General features: G+C 42.3%; 1 protein-coding gene across 1 annotated transcript in view; it reads right to left on the bottom strand.

Annotated features, from left to right (window-relative positions):
- KIF26B (kinesin family member 26B) overlaps positions 1 to 11,810 on the bottom strand; it is a 275,000-nt gene that overhangs the window by 18,400 nt on the left and 244,790 nt on the right. Inside the window, exon 11 of the mRNA XM_026041343.1 lies at positions 1,010 to 1,172. Within this exon, the coding sequence (XP_025897128.1) occupies positions 1,010 to 1,172 (163 nt within the window). The remainder of the gene's footprint in view (positions 1 to 1,009; positions 1,173 to 11,810) is intronic.

The following is an 11,810-nucleotide window of genomic DNA, read 5'->3' as shown; positions in this document are numbered from 1 at the left end:
GTTGCATCTAAAGCTTCTAACCAGAGTCTAACAGAAAACACAGCACAGAATAGTTCAAAATATAAACCAATGCTACAGCCCTTAATGTCCCATTTTAAGAGTCATAAGACTTCCTAAAAAAGTACTGAATAAATGGATGAGGATCTGTCCTTTAATCAAGGCTGAATAAAGAAATCAGACCTCTGTCAAAAGTGTTATTGKTTTTTTTTTGTGCATGTTTGAGTGAAAAGGCACAAGAAAACATATATATAAGAGGGAGAAAATAAAGACAGTTGCCTTTTGGTCCTGGTAACAGTAAGTCAAACTGAATATATACACACAGTTCTCTTTGGACACACCTCTGTGATGCTGTGTAGACCTTCACTTGTCTCTGTTAAAAGTTTTTCTCAATCCATAGGTCATCAATTCAAGCCAAGCAATCCAAGCCAAGCAAAAATTCACTATTTGAACCCAATTTATAATGTAAGTTACACAGAAGGAACCAGGACTGCACAAATGCAGAGCCCAGTACTACTCCACTTTTTCAGAAATCTACCACCCAGAAGCAGTGGGAATAAAATGGGCAACAGTGCCAGCATGGACATGCTGCTTTGCAGTTATTTTGCTCCTGCTGTCTCTGTCAAACAGAGAAAATCTAAGTCTTCATTAAGCAAAAAATTCCTTCAACTTTAAAGCAGCTTCATTCCTTACTATTTCATCAGCATTAAGAGCATAACTGCAAATWAATGCTGTCTGACAGGCATATCACTAAACAAGGTCAGCTTGCAAACCTGATACAACAGATATGCTTGAACTTACTCCTCTGTAACTGAGGCTGCAGCATTTGTCTCCTTAGTCTCTGCTGTGTGCTCCGAGCCACTCGCCTAGGACAGTTTACATACAACCCATTCACTTGGAAATTATGATTATTGATTTTGTTGTATGCTGCTCTACCTCATTAAAGATCCTTCAGGGTCCTTCTCCCTCCCTCCTCYACTGCTACGAAGAAGTGAGTTACACACTGCCTTACCTTGGTTTTCTTTTTCTTCATCCTGAGGACCCTTGATGCAATCTGGAKGGTGGAGAGTGTCTCGGCGTAGTTGCCCGCGGCAGCTGAAATGTGAGCTATCATCGTGGTGCGGCAGTTCATGTTCCCCAAGGACTCCCGAAGCAACATGGTGAGCTTGCTGTCTCTGCAAAACAAAATGAATTAAGGCTACATTAGTGAGTGAGTGAGGCTTCACTTGGACCGTTGTGACGTGACATGGGTCTCAGCAAGGTTTTTTTCCTCCTCTTTTTAATGGAATCCTAATTAGTTTCATTCCTCAGGTTTGTGCGTTGTGTCTGCTGCTGAGCAAGCTGAAAGACCCTGGATTACAATTTAAGCTGTGTTTCTCTTCCCAGGTCCTCCTCTCTATCCTTTTCCAGGCTCCTTTCTTCAGCAATGTTACCTCTGTGAATACATTTGAGACTAACTGTTAAGGAACACTCCATGAACCAGCAAACTGATGCACTTTCCCTTTGGAGGCAAAGTAAGCAGTGTACGAGTATACTCTGGTCTAGCTCTGGAGGACAGAAGTGTACTGGACTACTTAGAGGACCCTTTTTTTTTTCTTGCCTACCTAGCCACTGAGTAAATCAGTAATTATACTGCTTAAGTCACTTGAATTAATCCTGATGATAGTGGTGAAAATCAGAACAAATGCAACTTAAGATTACACATCTTTGTTTTTTCATATTGCATTTTTCTTCCACTAAGACAGGAATAWTTTTATTGATTTTTCCCATTTATTCTCTTGTTCAGAATATGTTATCTTTTAAAACACTGATGCCTTATGGTGGGAGTGGCTGTGGTGGCAGTAAGAATAGGAATTGCCAAACAGGACAATTTTAGCAGGATAATGATACCTATACATCACTTCTGTTGTGGTCATCTTAATCTGGTAGGTAGAAATGCACATGCAGTTTTTAAAGGAATCATTAGTTATGCTGTGGGTGTTGACATACCTCTTGAGAGTCCTCTTGAGGAAGGCTGTTGATAAAACTGCTGGAAGCAAAGCCAGCAATAGCCTGATATCTACCCCTAGCTAAAGGAACTGCATTCACTCTTCCAATGACAGAAATTTAGGCTTTCAGTCTTGGCAACACTGTCAGTGGCTTGGGATCAGATTTTGGGGGCTCACAGTTCAGTATTTGCTGATGACCATGTAAGCGTCTGTGCTAAGACATCCACTTAACCCTCCCAGTTCATGGGAACTTTTCACAAAGTTCCAACTTCTGTGAACTGAATCTATCTCTACTGGACAGGGCTGACAGATGAACATCACAATTCTTGAACTTCTCCCTTTGGCTGAGTACACAACAGCATTCTTGGATGCATCCAGGAATGAGACTYGATAGCTCATAAACTGCACTTCTCCTGAAATTCCCAGTACTTGTGGTTTAAGATAGGCTGGAAATACCGAGAGGAACCCATCCTCTCTGCCAGGATTTCTACTTCCTTCGACTCTGGACACACAAGATTGTCTGCTGGCTTTGAGACACAAACAGCCTCACTTATTTCCCTTGCAGCTTTAAGCTGTATTGAACCCACAGATCCAAAGTTAATAGGCTGCTGTATCATGGTTTAGTGGCCCCCTTCCTATCAAAGAATAATTAAGATGTCAAATTTTGTACATCAGTTACTGCCACTCCAATGCAGAGTTACATGGAAATTATTAACATCTGCACAGAAATCAATAACAAGCCTCTCATTTGCTAGTGCTTCTATCATAGCAAAACATGAGACGACAGGGGAGAGGGCAAAAGAATACATTGCAAACATGCAGGGCTCCTGGGAATCCATAACCCGGGCAGCCGGCACCAGCAAACCGCGCCGTCGCTCTCCTACAGATATGTGCATTAGGAATATAAAATCATCTGGGCCATCTGCCCTGTACCGAAATACACATTTGCAACAAGAATGATGATACAGAGGAAATTCTATCATTCAGACGATTCTCAGACATAAATCAGATAGAAATTGAAGGGCAGGTTTCTTAAGGATTCAAGCCTGAAACTCAGCAGCCAAAAAGGCCCAAGCGACGCTAATTTCCAATTTCACAGTTTCTCCTTCAGCACTGTCTGCATCTTGACCATCAACCTCACTTTGCACCCAGACAGAATAACTAGCCTCCTGTCACTACTGTCAATTGAAAACTTGAATTAATAGGATGGAATCTGCTAGTTACCATTTTTTGTTGATTCTGGACATTGTCATAAGATATGTTCACCTGTCTCTAAGATTCACCAGTCTCTTATAATAACACTTAGTAACTTGCAAAGGAAAGAAAGCAGGTCAGAGAGCCTAACTCAAGTACAGGGCTTAGGAACTATCAGATTTTAACTCAACCCATCCTGAGCAAGTAACATCACTGCTAAAAGATTTCGGACATGTCTCACTGAAATGTGCTTGACACACAGTGTGGGACACAAAATAGAAGCTTTGTTCTTCTGAATGCTGACAGGGCATTTCTGCCTGAAAAAAAAAGGAAAGGCTCTGAATTGTCTCATTATAGAAGATGAGCTAATATTGGCAAAAGCAAAATTTCCTGCAGAAATAGAAAGCAAGGTTACAAAGAGAAAGTCTAGCCCAGAAGAGCTTTGGGAAGGAAGACCTTTGCTGATCTGACTGAAAGAAATAAACTAAGGCCCAGGAGCTGGTGAAGAAGCCCCCGGCAGGGCAGCTGCTGCCGGGCGCAGGCTGAGCAGGGACGGGTCTGTCCCTGCTGCGCAGCCCGCAGCATTTACCACAGCAGCAGAGGCAAAAGCACCAGCTTCTTCAGGAGCCMATTTCTGTGGGAATGCTGTAGCACACGGGGAGAGGAGACAGCAAGCGATGCAAACGATCTGCTTCCTTTCTGTGCCCAGACAAACAAAGTGCCATGTCAGAGCAGCCTGATTACCCCATTCTGTATACCTGTCTTCAGTTTCAAATGCCCTTATGTCCCATATAGTAATGTCTCTCTCGTTTGGGAAATTTGCCACCATGCATCATGAACACGGGACTATCACATACAGGGAAGAGGGAAAGGGACAGAAGGATGTCACCTTTCCATATCTTGCCTGGCTTTTATACCGGCAAGCCCACTCTGAACCTTCACAATACCTAGAAGTTACCTAATCTAACTAACTACAACAGTTGATCTAATAAAATATATCAGCCTTGCTCACAATCCTTCCTCGCCTAGCACCTTAGATCATCACAGTTACAGCAAAATACTACTAAATATTATCCACAGACCCTCACATAAAAAGGACCTCCAAATAATCTCCGATGTACTGGGACCAGTATAAATAACCTTCCTCTCGCTTTCTCTGTAAGAAGGAAAACTGTACATCACTCTTCATATCTGCATTTTCTCTCTTCATGAACGACTAATTATACTCAGGTTCAAACAACACAGAATCTCACATTAGAGGAATGAAGTGCCCAAGATCACAGTATGTTTACTTGCACATTGCCTAAATCCCATTTGTCTATATGCTTTAAGTCAAAGTCTTTAATTTCATGACTGAATACCTTTTTTTTCCACTATGCCTCTGCCTCAAYCAGCACACAGGACAAACAGGGCTTACTGAACAAGAAATTATTCGTTTTTTCATTTAATGTGTGGACTTGTGCCTTTTGTGCATTACAATTAGATAAACTCAGCTCTGAATCCAGAAAGACCCATTTCTTCAACAGCTTTTCTTTCTGTGGAGCTTGTTAATACAAGACAGGTGATGAATGTCTGCGAGGTGAGGTATRTAATACCCTGATAATTCCTGAAGTGCTGAAGACTCTATTAAGTTTAGATGTTTGGTGTGAAGCACTGATCTTACAGAGTGCTAAGCATAAATTATACAGAATTTTATATTCATAGTACAGCTTCCTTTGACTTCTCTTGCAGGATTTTTGGCCAAGCTCTTTGTACACCCAACCTCTCAATCATGTTTCCTCCAATCAGTGTCTAGGCCAGGCTTTTCCCACCTGGTGTTCTTCCTTGCTCTCATTCCCATGCCATGCTTTTCTTCCCTAGCTCTTTACTTCAACAGCCCAAAACCATTTCATTCTGCTAGGGCTGCTAGGGTCTAACCAAAACTTCACCGCTCTCAGCATTATTTACAGCCCCTCTGCCAGAACCAGCCTCCTGTCTCTTGACCTCTTCTTCCAACCAATGTCCTCTACTGGCACTGCCTGACTTCCAGGTCAGACTCCCTCAGTCCCCTCAGCTACCGAGCTGCTACCTCACTGCTACCGAGCACAGGGACCCAGTATCCCCCATAACTTGTATAAACCAACTGCATCGAGGCTGCGGGAGCGAGGTGCAGGCAGAGGTGAGGGTATGGGTATGTAGCTAGTGTCTCCCCATATCTTCCTCTGGCAGGTCCTTCKGCTTTATGTGAATCGGTGTTGGCAATGTATGCCAGATTCGTTGTACAGAAAAGCCACAAACAACAATTACTTTTGTGTTAGGCAGTAATAGAGAGTTCAGGAACAGAACAAGAAGCAGCAAGACTAAATATTATGCTCAGGAAGAAATGTTATGCAGTTTTCATTGCTCAACATTTCATTTTCTGTAAGACAGAGGCAAATTCAGGACAGTTTCCCAAATGGTGAGAATACTGAGGAGGAAGAGCTGACTGGAGTCTCGGAGCCGTTGTTTTTCTGGGGTATTATTTAATCAATCTGTTACAAGCTTTGTCTTGGGAGGGAGGAAAGTTTCAATCTTATTTAATCACATGTAGTTTTTTATGTTCCCATTCCTCACTCCACTGCTATGGGGATTCTGGGCCACAGTGACAAAAGCAGGACCATCAGGTACAGAAATAATAACACTCCCCATGGGGCATAATACAACATTACAACTAAGCTTTATGAAATGCAAGGGTGTATGTTAGTGCTCTCTGTTAATCATCTACCTTGGTGTCTTCCTAGGCACTTAGCCAAGGGGAGAATGTTGTCAACTTCCTCATGGTGCTATTGTTACACGGTAAGATAATGTATGCCCTCAGGTATCTCATAATCTAATTATTTATAGAGATATGTCAAGTGAAAAATCCCTGGAACTACACCAGTTATTTTTTTATCACGAAGCCCTAACTCTGCTCCTTTGCTCTGATACACTGCTTTATTAGGAGCAATAAATGTTTACATAGTGGGAGAACCATATAAATTCTCCATTTGCCTTTGGCTCCTCGTGCACTGAAACCATCCCTACTGAGAGAGTTTATAGTTTAAAAGACACAAAACTAATAGTGTGTGTAACATGTACGTAATGGCTGAGCTCAACAAAGGTTCAGCACAGTTTGCTTGGCTATGTCGTTCCTTTCTGTTGGTAATTTTAATAGAGGGAAGGAGGAAATGGGAGCAATGTGTGTAGGCACAAGCAAAGGGAGACCAGGTTCAGCCATGTCGGCTTGGCTTTGCAAACACAACACAGAGACGCATTCTGCTAAGCTGGAGAAAAATGCACAGTGTGTTGGACCTTTAACCGAGGGGATCCTTCCCCTGGTGAAGCGAGGCACAGCGGAAATCATGACCTTGTTCCAGCAGGAAACTTAACACAGAAATAGCCCCTGCCACTGCAGTAACTCATTTTGCATAAGGTACATCAGCATTATGCAGAAAGTTGTGGTCACCACACAGAGGAATGGGATTCAGCCAGAAGGACACGGAGGAAATACTGTGGTCAGACTCGTATGCCAGGAAAATCACAAGCACATCTGAAAAGGATCTGATGCAGCAGCAGAGAAGGGCAGAAGAAAAGAGCTGCTTTGGTCATATATGGGATGGCAGGGAGCTGCAGTATTATAAAAGGTTCCCCACCTCAACATTTGTCTTTTAAAAGCCTAACAGTGAATTTTTCTTACTGCAGAAAGGTCCTTGTGCATGTGATGGCACATAAGCATGTGGGAGGTATGCACACAACAGCATCTTCTGTTTCTTTTTCCCAAAGACAGAGAAGAAAATCAGAGACAGAAGAAGAGRGTTCCAAGAGCTGCAGCGACTGCCTCCTTGAAACGGATCCTCCTTGAAACTCCTTGATCCCCAGAAGTGCTCGTTCAGGAGCTGTAACTCTTGCATAAAAGTTGCTCCCTAGGCTGCTGAAACGTCATCCATCTACCAAATAGCCTGAAGGAGTRGGCTGTTCACCAAAAACACCATGAAGAGTCCGACTCAGGTTCTGCTGAATGATCTCAGCAATTTAGGTTTATCCATAGYAGAACCATCTTACAGTAAAGCAGCTGCTCTCATGCAACAGTTCCACTGCCACTTCCCTATGAAAAGCACATTGCTGCTGACATGCAGCCCAGGCCTGGGCTGCACACTGCTGTACTTGCCCTGGGGGAGCACAAAAAGGATGATCCCCCCTCCACCCTCTCATTTCTTAACCATATGCACTAGCTTATCCTGACACTGGAGCTAAACTCATGGTGGGCTTCATTCAAAAGTTAATAACTCTGCTAATTCAAGAAAAAAAAGTTTCTAGAGTCTTTGTATGGACTTTGGCAATGCTTAGACATGCTTCTGAACATTTGGACCGTCTAGTCTAAATGCATGATTTTACATGGTTTGGTTGAGATGCATCTCACACTTTGGGGATATCAAGCTGGTGACATGGACCCTTATTTAAAGGTCAACATGAACCAAGTATTTTGAAATCAGACTGGAAAAAAAAAAGTGTGGACAAGGGAATTTCAGTCCTTGTGGCAAACCGTGTTTCCGCCTGCACTATCTTCAAGTGTCACAGAAAAGGGCAGTTTAATACAAATATTTGAATAATTCTGTTGAAATGGTTATAAACAATGCTGCAAAACACAAGACTAGAGGAAAAGCCTGGCTAATACAAAGAAAGCAGTGAATAGTTCAGAAGGATACAGATTATTGATTATGAGACCTGGGCAAGCATGCACGCATTCAAATATTTGCTATACTACAGCTTAATGGCAGAACACAGCCAAGTACAAGAACATTTTGAACTGGTGCAAAGGAACCCTAGAGGAGCAGTAGAAGTGAGTGGATTTTTTTAAGATGAGAAAGGCCAGAGACTAATAAGAGATGAACCAGAAAGACAGAAGAGTGTGTGGAAGAAAGCACAAATCTGTAGCAAGATGATCCATGGGATCATGGATACCCATCACAGATGCTGCAAAACAGGAGAATTGAGGAAAGAGTACGGGGCAGGAGCCTGGGAGAGCAGTCAAAAAAAATAAAATCAAGAATGGAAAAACGGAAGGAATCAAGCAGTCAAACCAATGAACATATAGGAAGGAGGACAGAGCTGAGTGCTTAAATGAGAGCTGATTCAGATAGACTTTAACGTCACAGCAAGAGCAAGTAACATAAGGCAGGAGGATGAGACCCGAAGGCAACTCTCACAGAATGACAGTCGCAGTTGCAGAGGGAGAACGGCACTGAAAACAGACAAAACGATCCCTTGTCCCCTGGACTGTAACTCCTAGCAYGGAGCCAAACATCATTCACCAGCAGCCACTAAACACAAACACCCAAAGCGCAAAACGAATGACAAAGCAGCGAGACCCGGGTGCTCTGCCTCACTACACTGTCAGCGCTCCATAAATTCTCAACCGGGAAAACAGAGCCTCAGTTAATCCCAGGAGCTAATTAGACTCTCCAACCACATGCTGGAGCTAAAGCCAGCTTCAGCTAGGCAAGCAGTGCCCCTGGGTAAGCAAACCTGAGCAGGAAGGTTGCATGGAGCTGCTGCTGCTCACGGGGCACCATTTAGCTTTAATACCAAGCAGCAGCGCTTTGCCCTCTGCTGTCATTCCTCTTCTGAGAGTGGAATTCCAGGGTTATGTCCTCCAATGAAAATGAACTTCAAATGTTTGTAATTGATCTATGAATATTCATGATCTTTTGGGAAGATGTCGCAATTACTTCATTCTAGTTCGACTCATTTGATTTACAGCAGCAAGAGCAGTAGCTTATGCTCCTTCACCAAGATGCAAGCAATTTGGCAGCGTGACCTTCCCAGTTTCCTGAGCTAGTTATCCAAACTGCAATTTCAAATGCACTGGTACCTGAAAATAAATTGACTGCTGTTCAGGTTTAGATACCTCTGCACTTGGAACTGCTGCTCATGTAAATAGACGACATCTTCAGGAAACGGGGAAGGTCACTCAGCTAAATACTTGGCACTTTGATATGGAAGATTTTATACAACAGCCCCCCAGAGTGTTCGATTCACAGCATTATAGTAGAGGGTACAGAAAATGCACAAAAAAGAAAAGAAAAAAACAGACTTGGACTGTCCTACCAGTGCAAGAAGTTACGTAATTTATCTATGTCACTCACTAGAACTATTGCAGATATAGTTAGGCTTAAAAATTGATGCTGCCTATATATTTGTCCACACATCTGTCTCACCACCTTCAACTTCATCTTCTTTGAGAAGACAACAGAAAAGGCTCAAAGACATTAACCCTCTGAAAGTGCAGTGAAAATTAATGGCTGCTTAGATGGAGAGAAATCTGATTTGTGCTCCCACAGCATCAACACCAAAACTCCTTATACCTCTCTCCAGAATACACCAGAGAAAGTCCATAGGTGAAAACCTGTGTGCTCAACCACAGGGAAACTTTCAGCCACTATTATATCTTCTTGGATGCCAGAATTAAGAGACAAATTCATTAAGAAAACAGTTCTCTCCATGTTGGTATTCCCAAACTATTTGCCTAGATAAATAGATTTATTTTCTTTTTTTTTTTTTTTTTTAACTTAAATGCAAGTGGGTCCTGGCTATAAACTGTCAAAATACAAAGTAAAATATTGAAAATACTAAATTAACAACATGAAAGCAAAGTAAACAGCCATCGGCCTCAAGATGTACTGTCAATCCTGGTAATCATTTAAATATCCTTTCAAAGTTTCTTTTCACATACAACTTCAAACTCTGCTTCATCGAGAAGCATGTATCTGCTAAAAGCTGCTAAAAGCTGCTAAAAGCTGCTAAAAGCAGCACACTGGCCTGAATTGCTCAGCCCTTCCTATACCGTCATTTGGGAACTCTGTCTTGGCATCCACAGGTAATTTATCCAGCTCTTAGACACTTGGAGACCCTCACTGAACTCAGCAGGTTCCATGAGCGCCCATCTCCTCCCCATCTGGAGAGGGATCAAACTGGGATAAATATGGACTTAGGTGTCTATAGGAATTCTTCTCTTTTGAGACGAAAGCTGAGCTTCTCCTTTACACCTATACTCCTCCACTGAGCAAAGCGGTCTGGAAAGCAGGTTTCAYGTCACGGATTTCATTCCACTTTACTCTGCAATATATAGATTCAAGGTCAAAATAACTTTCTCAGACACCTGCCATGATGCTTGTAGAATCAAATAAACAGTGTTCCCTGGCCTGTAAGCCCTTGGCCTTAATATTTGTACTGCCAGCAGTCAACAGGGTTGGGGCGTGCTTGTAATACAAACTCCTCCAGGGACTGGCCAAAGACCAAAAACTCATCTCACGTGAAAACGAACGGCCGCTGAATAGCAGCAACTTTCACCCACACGTGGGCTCGGCCACTCTCACGGTGGGTGATTTAGAGGTGTGATGAGATAAACTGTGCGACAACAGCGATGATGTTCTCTTGCATTGCAAYTGATGCTCGTAGATGAAAATATCTCTACCCATGCCTGGTTTTGGAAATGTCTGAAAGCAAGCCAGAAAATTGAGATTTATGAACTGAACCCCATGGCACTATGGCCTAAGCCCACTTGCCACTGAAATGAGCACAAAACTCCTATGAGCTTCAGGAGGTTTTGTACTGCGCTTCTACAGATCCAGGAACTGGATACGGAGAGGATGAATAAAACAATTGTGTCCAAAGTGAAATACATGGCCATGAAGTTAATCCATGGAACCACGGGCAGTTTTATGACGTGTTTAAAAGTTTTGTCAGCATAGGGCCAAATCTAACAGCTGCTGCCGGGGAGTGGGAATTTTATCATCCATAAACACAGGCACCAGAAAACTATATGTTTGGTTCTTTACCCCTCCGTGCACTTCAAACTTTATTCATAGAGGACTCCAAACAAAACCTGAGGAGTCCTATTCTCCATGCAAGTAATATTCATTGTGAGTAAAAGGAGCCAATTCAATGTATAATGTTTATTCTTAATACATACAAATTTCCCATACAAACCACTTGGAGGTAGGCAGTATTAATTATATGTATCTTAATTGATACAGCAATTTAAAATATTAATAAAGCACATATATTTTTCATGTTGTCTGAAGTGTCACGTCCCCTTAAATGGGACTCGTGTACTTACTTTGCCCACTATAATACCATTAATTAGACAAGCTCCTCAATAGACTCTTCCACCTCTGACACTTCAGATATCTCCTAAAAGCTTGTGACAGCAAAGAAACTCTCTAAGTTGCTACACTGTCATGGTTATGTAGCTTGCCTTTTTTACCTGAGCTAACCAGAGAATGCTTTAGAGTTCTATAGGCATCTATCATGCCCAGAAAAATCAACTTTAGATCCTAGTATTTCCACGTTAATAGCTGCCTCTCCACAAAATTGGTGGTTAATGGAGATTTGTGAGTGTCAGAAAGCAATATACAACTGCTGATGTTTGTATGTGTTTAGCTTTAAATGATAAAAAGATRCCTATTAAAGATTTATCTATCTGAAATCCCAGAAGCATTAAAATAACATTTCAAACACCAGTCGAGCCTGTCTTTCACAAAAAGCTCCTTTCAACATCCAACTGTCTTCAAAAAGCCTCACGCTGGACTCATTTCCAATGTGCCCGCAAGGTCCCCGCTCTGTTTACAAAGC

This window comes from Nothoprocta perdicaria, unplaced genomic scaffold (genome assembly GCF_003342845.1).
Source record: "Nothoprocta perdicaria isolate Ctin4 unplaced genomic scaffold, notPer1 scaffold_282, whole genome shotgun sequence".
NCBI lineage: Eukaryota > Metazoa > Chordata > Aves > Tinamiformes > Tinamidae > Nothoprocta > Nothoprocta perdicaria.
This window is presented reverse-complemented; position numbering and strand designations above follow the sequence as displayed.